The sequence below is a fragment of the Siniperca chuatsi genome, linkage group LG18 (genome assembly GCF_020085105.1).
Source record: "Siniperca chuatsi isolate FFG_IHB_CAS linkage group LG18, ASM2008510v1, whole genome shotgun sequence".
Lineage (NCBI taxonomy): Eukaryota > Metazoa > Chordata > Actinopteri > Centrarchiformes > Sinipercidae > Siniperca > Siniperca chuatsi.
Window position 1 is genome coordinate 21,992,274 of NC_058059.1, and position 13,624 is coordinate 22,005,897.

General features: G+C 41.7%; 1 protein-coding gene across 1 annotated transcript in view; it reads left to right on the plus strand.

Moving 5' to 3' along the window:
- Positions 1 to 2,774: 2,774 nt before the first annotated feature.
- LOC122865520 (ephrin-A5b-like) overlaps positions 2,775 to 13,624 on the plus strand; it is a 75,067-nt gene continuing 64,217 nt past the window's right edge. Inside the window, exon 1 of the mRNA XM_044174051.1 lies at positions 2,775 to 3,707. Within this exon, the coding sequence (XP_044029986.1) occupies positions 3,583 to 3,707 (125 nt within the window). The 5' untranslated portion in view covers positions 2,775 to 3,582. The remainder of the gene's footprint in view (positions 3,708 to 13,624) is intronic.

A 13,624-nucleotide genomic window follows, 5' to 3' on the forward strand; every position in this document is an offset into this window, starting at 1 on the left:
TAGCAAATAGTTGTTTGCTGCTATATTAATGTTCAAAATCTCATAGAACCTTTAAAGCTAATACAAAACAGCCCCATGGCTATTTCACCATGTGTTCTCTCTTTAAATGTCACTTAAATACAATTAAAGAAACAGACACCCTGAAACTGGTTAATTAAAAATACAAGGTGGCCAGTCTGAGTTATTTAAACCATCAGGAGGCTGTTATGCCACCATATGAGTGGCACAATCCAACTGGAGAACTTGAAAAATGCTAATTATCTTATTTTCTTGCTAATAAATCACCTGACTGGAGTCCTATTGCGTACATCAAAGCTGTCTAAAGTCATCTTGCACCTACATCCATGCGAGACTTGGACCACCAATGTCATGACTACAAGCAGAGTCCTGCAACAGACTGAGCTAACGGAGGAGATCAGTGGGGTTGAATTCACCTCTACTTGTGTCAAGGCCTGAGCTCACCACTGGTCTGCAGCATGCACTAAAAGTTCACTTTTGCATTGTTAATTGCACTGTTGTTTTGTTTGTTTGTTTTCTTGCTTTATACTCATGTCATGTCAGTTTTCTTCACTGTGAATTGATGTCTCAGGTCTGAGTTTCAAAGACATGAAATAAACCAGACTTGACTTAATCTGATCTCATCCGCTCTAACTTGGCTTTCTGAAACAGTTTAACCCCTCGGCTTTCATTGTAAACAAACATTTTTTACCTTCAAGGTTTCTCACCAGAACACATTTTGTGTGTCTGTTAAACTCGGTGGATCTTTTTTTATTTATTTATTTCTCATATTGACATTTAATGAAGCTCTGATAAACCAACTGTACACTTCCAATCCCAGCACCAAACTGCAGACAGAGTTAGCGAACTATCTAGCAGCTAAAGGCCTCGACCATGCAACAGGAGCACTTGGAGAAAAAGCCACACATGAAGCTAACATGTATATTTTATCTACAAAGGTCCCTGTTGGATACAAACCTACTGAAGTTGTTTTGCTCTGAGGTAGCAGTGTGAACCAGTTAGCCACTGTGCCACTCAATCACAGGCAATAAAGCATTTGATATGACATATATAAAGCATTTGATATGACATATATAAAGCATTTGATATGACATATATAAAGCATTTGATGTGTTATTTACCCAATGCCCTTTCTAATTCACTTCATTTTGCAGGTGATCACCCCAGAGCTTGTGTCCTGGTAAATATAAAAAAAACCTCATGAAGTATTGAAGTGTTTCTATACAGCCATTTAACTCTTGCTTCTGTAGAAGCAATTTCATTTTGTGCTCTGAGAAACTCTGTAGTTTTTGAATAAGTGTACACACTGTGGCGTCGGGGGCTAAACAGATGGAGAGGAACTCTGAACCAGGCGAGGTGGAGTTCAACAAGCCTGTTCAGGTGGAATAAATCAGGCCACAGTTTGAGGAGCGGCGGCGACTGTTCAGTGTCTTTGTAAACTTTACAATACTCCTGTCTGAGCCCAGCGGCCCTCAGAGCTTCCTCAGTGGCACTGTTGTTATGAGCAGGATTAGTTCAACTAGCAGGCTGAAGTTTGTCTGTATCTGCAGTGACTCACTAATGGACAATCTGCAAACTCCACCTGGTGATGTTTATGTAGTCTAAATACTTTTAATACTTCCATCCAAACAGAGAAGCAGTTAAAAAAAATGTCCCCTTCTTTAATGAGCAGTGGATTCTCAGACAGTTCATGGTGGTTTTCCCATGGCCACCAGTATGTGGCGCACTGAGTCAGGAACCCAAAGCACTGCACAGCACACTGAAGATGTACCCCCCAATATATATAGATGAAATGAAAACTGTTTTGCTTTTGTGCTGAAAATAAAATGTGTGGTTATTCTCTGGTTATTTACTGCTGAATGGAAATTTTGTTTTCCCCCAAAAACAAGAACTCTGCCAGCTGAGCTACTTTCACTGGTTTCAAAGCAATGTTGCCAGTTAGAGAACTGAAACCAGTTGCGGCCTGTCTGGAGGCAGGACCCGGGCAGGACAGAAGAGCACTGCGTTTACTGACAAGATAATAAATGTCAGTAGCGGCTTAGCGTTGATTATGGCACATTTGAATAAAAGCTCATTTATAGCATTTTAACTGGACAGATGTTAGAAAGTGAAACTTGGACAGACTGAAATCATGAGTACTAAGTGAAAATAAAGTCTATTCAGTGAAAGGAGCTTGTTGTGCGGCGCGTTTCCGAAATGATCCGGGATCTGTCTGCCGGCCTGGGAAGCACATGCCCCCCCCCCAGGAGGAGGGACGTTGTTATTGTAAACGAAACGCCCGTCATTCTAAATCCAAGCCAATGAGACTGAGCGACCGTGAAACTGTACACTGCAAGAAATATCTGCAAAAACAAACAGTGCTGCGGCGGCTGCGCTCACTCCCATGTGAATGAAGTTGATTATGACAGCCAACAGATATGTCAGTTTCTACACAGATAGAGTAGGCAGGTCAGACTGCATTGCCTCTCACTGAGTGGACTGATCTGCTATGCAAGGATAAATATATATGTATATTTTTTGAAACCTGTGAAAACGTGAAGCATCGCAACACGGAAACAAAGCAGAGCTCTTTCCAACAATTTGCATAATACTTCATGTAATTTGAGAAAACGAGCCGCAGCAGATTCAACAGTCTCTGGGACTTTTTTTTTTTTTTTTGCAGTGTGCCCCGGCTGGCACAGTAGGAGGGAGGACTGGAGAGAGAGAGAGAGAGAGAGAGAGAGAGAGAGAGAGAGAGAGAGAGAGAGATTGGGGAGGAGGAGGAGGAGGGGGGGTTGGTCCGGGAGAGCATGGCCGAAGGAGCCACAGCGCTGACTTGGTTTGGTTCCTCCACATTGATAACACCGCTTCTGGTGCCGCGCGTCAGGGCACATTTAACATTTAACCCGGAGATTTTGTGCGTTTGCGCGTGGCGGAGAGGTTTGATTTGCTGCGTGCGTTGCTGTTCTGCAGGGCAGAAGCGCTCGGGCAGCTGCGGGTTCAGCCGGAGCTGAAGCTGCTGGTTTGCGTCTTCTCTTTGGCGTCTTGGTGATTCGCAGCGAGCAGGAGGAGAAATCCCGAGCTGGAGAGAGCGACGGCACAAGGACTGCGTTCCTGCTCTCTTTATCTTTGCATTGTGGAACATTTATCCGCTGATATTTTCCCAGTGCGTACACAACGTTGCCTCCTCTCTTGGAAATTCAATGCGAGTTGGAGAAACTGTTCCGTGAGGAAGACTGTTCGTGGCTCGGGCAGAATTATTGTGGATTTGCAGCGTCTATTCACTTCTTTAAGTAGAACTGGTTTTCATCCAAGTGAGTGAAGAGTGAGCGTTTGGTGCAAAGTAATTTATCTGACTGTCGAGACGCACACTTATCAAGAAACCGCTGTTTTCAGAGAAGAGAAAGACATTTAAGCTTTAATTTAGTTCTAAACACCGAAGAGGGAGCTACCTCGTGCGGGAATAAAAAGCGTGAAGTGGACTCTCATCCCTTCTCAACACAACACTTCTCCATCAGACTCTTTAAACCTGAACCAGAAGAGGGACTGTAATCAATTTGGCTTCGGCTGGGTTCCAGAGCAAATATGCCGCAGGTGGAAATGATCCTCTTCCTCATCCTCATCATTGGGATGTGTGTGTACAGCCAGGACCCGGCTTCCAAGGTGGTGTCTGACCGCTATGCCGTCTACTGGAACCGGACCAACCCCAAGTAAGTAGCCCGCTTTCCCGCAGCGACGCACCGGCGCACAGGGGCTCCCTCAGCCCGCAGGAGGCGGCGGACTTCACCCGTTTACAGTAGTTTCATTGTTGAGTGAATGGATGGACAGTCTGTACACTCTGAGCCCCATTTCAGACATCACACGTGCTAAAAAAAAATCAAAGTAATCCACTTAGAGAAGCAAATCAAAAATGTAAAAAGTGATCTGTTATTAGGCTCCATCAATTTGTAACACTGCCTATTATGATGTAACATTAATTACCACCATTGCGAACTCTTCTTCGGCACACACACAAGGGTGATACATTGAGTGTCTGTTAGGTTCACTCTACTACTACAACCTTTATTTGTTGTCCTCATTGATGAATTGTTGCGATGATTACAGTTTAATAATCCTCTGAATCATCTCTGTAATCTACGGTGCACACTGAGCAGCATAAATCATACTTGACAGAGGAACAACAAGGCATTTCACGCAGGCTGTCTGCTATTACGCGCCATTACGCGCTATTACGCATTAATGTTCAGTGTTTGCTCCACGTTCGGGTCAAAATGAAACACGCGAGGAGTGTTACAATCGCTGGGAGAAACGTATTCGGCTGAGCTGCGCCTGCTGCGCTGAAATAATGCTGAGTCGCTTCCAGTCTGCTGCCATCGATTACAATTGACAGAATTATTATTATTTTTTTGTGCCAAATGGAGACTCATCCTAGGAGGCATTGGGTATATTTTTGTCAAGTTAGAGTTAATGTGGTTTATTATTCGTCTGACTATCACAGTGACACACTGCTTTTCTCAGAAAGTGCTGATAAAGTGTAATGAGTCTGTTGGGTGACTCAAAACCTGCAGTTTAAAACTTTAGGTTGCTTCCTGGTTTTAATTATTACAAGTTTGCACAAAAAGTATTTTCATATGAGCCCAGAGTCTTCTAGTTTAAATACTAAAGTGACATTTCTCTTCTCAAACTCGCTCCTGTGTGTGTGTCAGGGCACCTCCCTGGTGACTCAGTGCCTCACTCTTGGCACTTGAGCTCATAGTGATATAATGAGTGTGTGTCGCTTTGTTTCAGTTGGACAGGAATAATTACACTTAGCTCTGGTATTAGCAGGCTACAGTTTCGGCATGAGTCAAAAAATTAAGAAATTTATATCAGCGTTTGCTCAGGAACAAGAAACTGGTTTGTTGGGCTTCAGAGGCGTTGAACTGACATGATGTTGATGATACAAATGCAAATGTTGTGGTGGTGACATCAAAGGCTGATGGACATCCTGCTCTGCTAACAGACAGATATCTGAGTCTGATAACAGCTTTCTGTCCCACTCACAGGCTGCAGGTTGTTTTTTTTTTTCTTTCTCTTGGCCTTCAAACAATTCCCAGTTCCCAAGTCTAGTTTCTTGGTTGCCATGCTCCCCCGTCCAAGTGTCTCCCCCACCCCCTCCCAGTCCACGCTGGGGCAGACAATAAGGGGGTACACAGGGGTATTTCAGCTGCGGCCAAGGCACAGCGTGGTGCTTGGTCTTGTGAGAGATCCACACATGCTGAGGTCACACACTTGGTAGTAACCAGGCGAGTTGCGGGTTAAGCAGCACAGAGGGGACCGTTGTCAGGGTCAAAACCGGGGCAGTACCGCCGGCCATGGGGCCTGGTGACGGCCCCGGCATGGCACCCCGCCTGGGCTTTGTCTCTGCCGAATGGAGGCTAAATAAATGAGTAACTCTAAATGACTGTCTCCTTTTCTCATTCATGACTTTAATCTAAACCTGACCCGGGCTGTATAATGTAAGAGAGGGCCGTGCTTAAAGCATGGGGCCCCCTGACCTGCAGCAGAACCTAACAGTATTCCATACAAGCTCGCGGGCCCCGGATCCCTGCTGTTTAATGTAACCATACTCAGTATTGCAGCCCTGGGAACCTGCTGCGGTACAGTCCCAACTTCCAGATGAGCTTTCTTACCCCCCTCTTCTGCCTTCTCTGCTGCATATTTGACCAAAGTGGGAAAAAATGGCATCCGGAGCAGCAGTCCATACTCAGCCATTCATGAAATCCCCTACAGGAGCACTGGAATTGAAATGGGAAGTGAGTTGTGAAAAATAGAAATACGATGACATTTTCATGTTTTTCTATTGTTTCAAAGGGGCTGAAAGGAACCTTTTTTTTGTAATTTAGATAAACATGCGTCCATGTCTGCTATGCTTTCATCTCAGGGAAACATCTTCCTGCACTGATGCTTGTTGCTGATTAGGCTCAGACGAGCAGGACTCTTGAGCGTTGGACGAGCGTTTTCCAGCCCTGAGGATGGTTCGGCTTTGCCTGGAGTTTGAAAAGCTTCCACAGTGACAGCAAGTAGCTGTGGTCGTAGAAGCTACATAATGAAATCAAATGAAACTCCAGAATCAGGGAGCCTTGTTAGAAAGACACTGGTGAGACGCAATTGATGTAATGACTCTAGGTTGTTTTTTAAAAAAATGCCAGATCTCCCCCAAAAAGAACCAAAAACGCTTCAGATAATTGTGCCATTTTGGTATTTATCAGTCAAATGTAATTCACTCGGTGTAGAGGATGTAATTTGGATGTAGCCGAATTTTTTTTTTAACAAAAATCTGTTAAGAGTAAGTGGCTAAACACTATTGTGACTAGTTGTAGACCCAGAGTGGTTTCAGACATTGTCATAAAACAATGATGAAGAGTAATGCATAGCGGCTGTCCTATAATTTGCGGGTCATATTGACAAGGTATCATTAGCAGTATCAGTATAGTTTAGAGTAGTAGTAGAGAGAGTAAGTACTTGGTTCCACTTTCTAATAAGGCATACTTATAAGTAGTACTATAAGTAGTTCCTAATGGATTTATTAATGTTAATAAATAATTTGCTAATGTTTATAAATCAGTAAGAAGCCTTTTGTCGGAACAACTTTTGTGTTGCCAGGTTGTGAAAAAGTAGACCCTCCAATGGACAGTTCCACCTCCTACCTTCTGAAAAGGGGCTGCAGAACATGTAGATCAAACCCCCATTTATTAACAACTTATTGACATTTACAACTGCAGGCTTGATGGATTATTGTAGTGGAAGTAGCCTTTATTAATGACTTACTAACATTATAATTACACACCTGATTGCTTATTACAAAGTGAGAAACTTATTATCAAAAGCAAAAAAAATGTTGAAATTGAACAGAAAATTCTGCATGTAGCAAAATACAAACTTAGTTGTGGTTTCAGATATTGTGATTAAAGAATAATGAAGAATAATGTGTAACTGCTGTTATACTGTAGCCCCTGTCATTAGTAGGATAGCTAACAAGTTCTAACAAATGGTTAATAAATAATTTAGAAATACTCAGAGGTTGTGGTGGCATTAGCTAGTTGCTAATGTCTGATCTATAAAGCATTAATAACTGATTTATTAACCATTATTAAACATTAGTTACAACTTTTAAACCCTTTATAAATCTTGCCTCATTAGAAAGTTGTAAATGTTAAATTGTTAATAAATGGATTTTGGTAAGGACATAGTTCTTATTAATACCTTGTTAAAGATCTATAGTATTAAGTATCAATAAAGTGTTATTAACACATGTATTAACCATTAAAGTCATTAGAAGGTGGCATCAAGACAAAAGCGTCCCAGTGAAGACAAGAAATCAAAACCTAGCAAATATAAACTGTAGCATGTTGTGGTGGAAAAGCTCATGTAAGAAAAATGAGCCACAGATGTTCCTTGTCAGCTTTGTCGTCTGTGTCGGTAACAAATGATGGAATAAAGTGTATGAGTGGGGTATTTACTGCTGCTCTGACAAGGAGCTATTAGTGAATTCCCTGCTCACCAGCTATTTAGCTGCTTCATTAAAACCCACCCGGGTCCATATGGTCCGCACGCAGGCGTTGCCGTAGCCCAAGGTGTTTATTTGTTGCTGATAGGTGGGATCAACGGAGAATCAGGGCCGAGTTCCGTCCCTAATCTCCCAAGCTGTTTGTGTCTCGGACGCCATGGAAACTGATACCCCTCGTCATCAAAGAACCTCATTGGGTGGGACTAACGACCTGACAGCTGGGGAGAGAGGGATTCCCAGCACTGTCACCCCCAGGGGTTTCCTTTAATCCCTGATAATGCCCATCCAAAGCTTTCCCCAGCAGATGCAACATATTTCTCCATAAAACAATGAGAGAATCTTTTCAGTGACCTGCTTTCATGTTTGTTATAAATGTGGTTATTGACTTAAAAGACCACTCTGACTATCTAAATAGCCTTTTCCCTCTCAGTTTCTGGACATACTTGATTGTTTTCGTTTGAGGTATTACCTTAGAAATGGGAGTAAGCTCTTTGACTTGACACTTGCGCACATTTCTTCTCATAGCAGAATGACCTCTGCCATTTGTTTTTCTTACGCTGCTCTCTTTTTAATCTCCACTTAAAGAAACAATGCTCCATTTTTCACTTGGTGGCGAGCTGATGTTGTGATAGTTTCCCAGTGGCATTGTGAGTTGCCCCGTTTGCATTGTTCCCAGTGTTTACCCTCGCTTTCCCCTCTCAGCCTTTTCCCGGCTCCCTGCCGCTCGGTTCCGCTTGGATTAAAAACGGACACAAAAAGGCAACCACGTCCAAATATTGACTGGGTCTCAGGACCGCAGCCCTCTCCCAGCACCGGCACAGAGCGCCTGAAAGGCCGCTATTGTTCCGCTTGTACTCAGCGGCCCATAGCCGGCTTTTAGCTGTGCAGAGAGACAGACTGAGCGCAGGGGGAGAGGGAGAGGTGGTTGTGGAGAGTCTACATAAATTATCTGAGGTGGGGCAAGGGGATTAAAACAGGAGGGACAGCACAGTTGCGGGGGTGAGAGGAACTTCCGCATAAGAGGCCAGAGGCTACGACAGGGGAACAGTGTCCAGGCCGCGGAGTCCCGGGGTGGGGTCAGAACCAGTGTTTCCACCCTGAGGAAGTGTCAATCTCAAAAGGCTTCAAAGAGAGCTGACCAAATGTGTTTTCCTGCAGAGAAGGTTCATAAACTATCAATAAACTGAGGACGAGAGGCTTCTTATCTGAGGTTTACCTTCCATGTTATTACAAAGTGCATGAGCATTAAGCGTCCTCACAGCACTTCAGGCTCTCAGTGCATGAAATGAAAGAGTGTCACATCACAGAGAGGAAATCTCCCTTATTCAGTTTCTCATATCATGTCAGTGTCCTACCACTCGGTGTACTTTAATCAGTTCTACCTTACAGAATGTAATAAGACTGAACCTTTAGGTCAATTAAGCTGTGAGTTTCATATACTATGCTTTCTGCAGAGAGGTAACAGTCGTCCTGTGGAGACGGCCGTCATTCCTCCTGCTCTCTACGACCCTGCCTGCAGAGAGAAGCTGCCCCAGTCCTCCCTTTACGCCCGGACTAATAAGGCGAGGCCCTCAGGCTGCCAGGGCGTGATTGACAGGAACTAGTGACTAGTGTGGCAGGTTTATTGGTTTATGGCAAGATTTTTCTCAAATTGTGGCACAGCAAATGCATTGTGGTTACAATAACTGTATTGCAAGTTGGTGGATTTTCTTTTCTTTTGCTATTTTTATTTTTCATCGCAAGAATTTCCATCTTAAAAAAGTCTTTCATTGTCCCTAAATTCTTGTTTTCCTATAATAAGAGCAACACATTGGCCAGTGCAGCATTATTACTTCAACCAGGTTCTAATAGAAGTCAACTTGTTTCAAGAATTTTCTAGAACTGAGTCTCAGTATCTTAAGTAAGATTGAATAAGGTCGCTGAACTGGAATCAGGAAAAATCAGACTTTAATTTAGATAGTTAAGCTTAGCAGAAGTGAAAAAGTCTGCCCACGTAGCATGATAATTTAAACGTCTTGAAAGAGGACTAGGATCAAGAAAAATCACACTCGAATCAAGAAATTGTTGCTTAAAATATGTGAAAAGAATCTGCCAGTGAAGCAAACTTACTGGATTTCAATAGAGGTCAACTTGTTACACAAATTTTCTAGAATTGATTGTCTTGAATCAGGAAAAATCACTCTTAAATCTAGAAAATTCTATTTGTAAGTGACAAAAATCTGCCCATGCAGCACAGTAACTTCAATACAAATCGACTTGTTCCAAGAATATTCTGGAACTAAGTGTCCTCTTGAAAATTAGAAAATTAAAATAAGCTTAAAATAGGTGAAAAAAAATCTTAGTATGATAATTTCAGCCAGTTTCCGATACAATTCGTCTTGTTTTCCAGAATTGAGTGTCAGTATCTTGAGAGAAGACAGAATAAGGTGAATCGCAGCAATAGAATCCTTTCTTGATCTAGAAAATCTGTCAGCAGTATGATTATTTCAACCTGTTTTCAATACAATGATAAACTTGTTTCAGGACTTTTTCTAGAATTGATCCTGAGTCATTAACTTGAAAGAAGATGCAATAGAATAAAGGAAATTGACACTTGAATCTAGAAAATTCACTAAACATGTTGAGAGCTATTGGAGACAGGTTGAAATAATCTTCCTCTGCTGGCGGGGTGTATCCCCCACTTGTTTAAGAAAATAAAACATTTATGACTCAACAGTAGACAAAAATGACTTGATAAGATTCACTGTGTCCAGATCAGATACTGTGGGAGTCTGACATCCTGTGTTTGATATGCGCGACAGTCAGTGGATTAGCGGGGGGACTCTTCAGGCCTAATCTCACAGTCTCACTCCGCTGCACAGAGGTTCACTTTTCTGCCGTTTTAATCTTGGTGGGGCTTTTTTTTTTTTTTGTGTACGCTGTTTAAATGTGAGTGGTGAAATGGCATCCCCCGTGTCTTTGTAGGCACCGGTGAGGGTATTAGCAAAGAGGCTCTAAGGGGCTTAAGAGGTCAGCCCTCCCTTTGTGTGGAGACACAAAACACTTCCTGTGGGACCCTTCACCCCTCTCTGTTCTTCTCTTAGAAAGCCAGGCCCTGCCTGACCATTCACATTAATCAGCCTTAGCTCCTAATGACTGCAGCAAAGCTTCTAAAAACTGCTTCCAAAAAGGTCCTAAAGAGCCACTAAACTGCTAACAGATTGGGGATTGGGATTTGTAGGCTATCACACAGTATCAAAGATAGCAGGGTGGGTGCTTGGCCATCCTAGTGTCCCTTTAAAGTCTGATCAACACCAAAAATAATGAAACATGAGTTTATGCAGACTTGCTGTGTAAACTAGTCCAAAAAACACAGTGAATGTTTGTCTGAGAACCCTGCAGCTGCAAGAATGTGCTTCTTATGTTCTGTCCTATGCGGTTAAATGTTTGCACTGTAGAAATCTCCATCTGGCCAAGACGTATTTGTGTATTATTCTTAATCAAAAAAATCTTATTTTCTTTTTTATAGTGCATTAAGATTATTTCAACCTGTTTCCAACACAAATCGACTTGTTTCAAGCATTTTCTACAATGACGTTTCTTGATTCCAGTGCAACAATTGGCCTTATCCTATGTTTCTCACCAGAACAATCTTGAAACGAGTTGATTTGTATTGGAAACAGGTTGGAATACTGTTACATCACTGGTATTTTCTTTTTAAAACTACACTTTTAGGAGTCATAATAGACAAAATGACTTGATGATAGGAAGATTTTTTGCAGGGTATTTAAGGTGCATTTATACTCCATTCTTCAAAGTAGAATAAATATAGAGGATGAATCGATTCAATAGGACTGAGTGAAAGCGGTACCAGGAGTGATTTCACTTGATGGATATTTGGATAATTTAGAAGTGTATAACTCTTGTAGTGAACATTAAGCTTAATTTTGGTCTAAAAACTGTGGTTTTGACTTGTTAGCTGTGATGTCAGTAGTTTTATTAGATGACGTTGGTATCCTGACAGGGAAGGCTTCGCTGTCTCTTCTGGTTTAAGACAAATTGAGGTAATGAGAAAATTGGCACATCAGGAGATTGAAATCATATACAATCAGAGCTAAAATGTAAATTGGCTGGAAATATATGCTTGATAAAAAGCAAATGTGATCATTTTGACAGCAGGGGCCAAACCTCCAAGTAAATGTTTCTGGAACTATATTTAGGTCACTGCGGCTTTGGAGGGAGGCCTGAAACAAAAAGTATGTGTACCTCCTCATCAGGGCGATATTTCCTGATTTTTAAATGGCTGCTGACTTTTAGCTTTTTGTATATCTTGGAAGAAATTAGACAAAGCTGATGTGTGAGCGCATTACTTTTCCAGCTGAGGTTTTGAGAATCACAAGTGATGAAGCGCTCTGAGTGGCACGTACGATAGCCAGTTTTTCTTTCAGCCACAAAGACAAACCCAAACATCTCTGATGGAGCAAAATATGCTTTAGTGGGAGACACTGCTGCTGTCTAATTGCTTTTGTTTCTCCGGTTCAAATGTCTCATGTAATCATTTGGGTATGAGGGTTTATCTGATGGTGGTTTGGAGCTGTGCTTTACATACCACAACAGAGAAGAAGTTTTGTTTCGCCGTTTTCAGACTCCCGTGGTGAAAAATATTGAAAGAACAAATGTTATTTATCAGCGTGTGAAGAACAGTTGTTGTTTCATGAACTTGGTGTGACTTTGGTGGACCTTTCGTGTGGCTCTATGGTCCGCTGAGACTCAAAGTGTTTCCTCCTGTTGGATTTCAGCACACTTGGTGCTTTGGGACCCATGAAATATTAAAAAAGCTGTTTGTGATCTCACGATAGAGCCTGGTCAAACCTTCACACGCAACCAGGAGAAATCCAGGTCAGCACTGCCATGACTTTAATAGAGGGGTCGACATTATGTCGGCTTTTCTTTTTCTTTTTCACAAATTCTTTCCTGGCCTGTGTTTCTTTGCTGATGAATGACTGCGATTAAATTGTTTTTGGTATTTTATCATCACACAACTTGAGTTGCAGGGTCATTAATTGAAATCTCAGACTGCCAAGATCTGTACACTTTCCATAGACTTGGCCGACTTCTCCTCCTCTTCGCCTTCTCTCTGTGGTGTGTGGCGGAGCGGGGAGCACAGGCAGCCATTTTCCAAATTCGACTCCATTTTGATTCAAGGAATAAAAGTAGGTTACGAATCCTGGGATGTCACTTGAGAATTTTCTGATCTTTTCTGATCCGACACTCAACTACTACAAAAAAATCTCCATCTTATGAAGTCATTTTACACGTCTGTAAAAGAAGTAATTTTTGTTATCGAGTTCTTAAAGTCAGATTTTCCTAAAACATGAAGAAAATTGTAAGTGAAGTTAAAATATAACTAACTGTTATCAATGCAGATCAGCTTATTTTAAGTATTTTTTTAATATCATGTATTTCTTGATTCTAGTGCAGTGACCTGCTTTACTCCTTTCTAGTTTCAAGATACAGATGCATTTCTAGAAAATCTTGATATTTTTATTGATTTCTATTGGAAACAGGTGAAATATTCTTTCTGTGCTGACAGTTTTCACGTGTTTGAAGAAAAGTTTAGTTTTTAAGACTCAGTTACAGCAGGGAATTATATGATTTTGCATTGCTGAAGATCAAAAGGATCATCCTAACTTTGCAGCCTCATTTATCACTTAGTACTATCTGTGCAGGTTGACTGATAAAGGCTGAATTTGGGGGCAGGCAAGGGGCAGCACCGCAAAGAAATCCCCTTCTACAAACAAGCAAAATATTCTGGTTTTGCTAGTATCAAACAAAAAAAATTCTACCAGGGAGGTAAACAAAATGATTTCATTTTCAAGATTTCCTGAAACTAGCATAAAATTCCAGCCACTACAAAAGACAATCTTATCTTAAAACTAGTCAAAAACACTTTATGAGCAATCAGACTTCAGAAAATCAAGCTAAAGGTTCTTTAAACTACACCGTATTCTAATTCAACTCACTTCAGTAGTTAATGAGACAGCTGCTACTGTTTTTGTCTTGTCTAGCCTTGAGATTGGTCTGACTCTTGAACTAAGT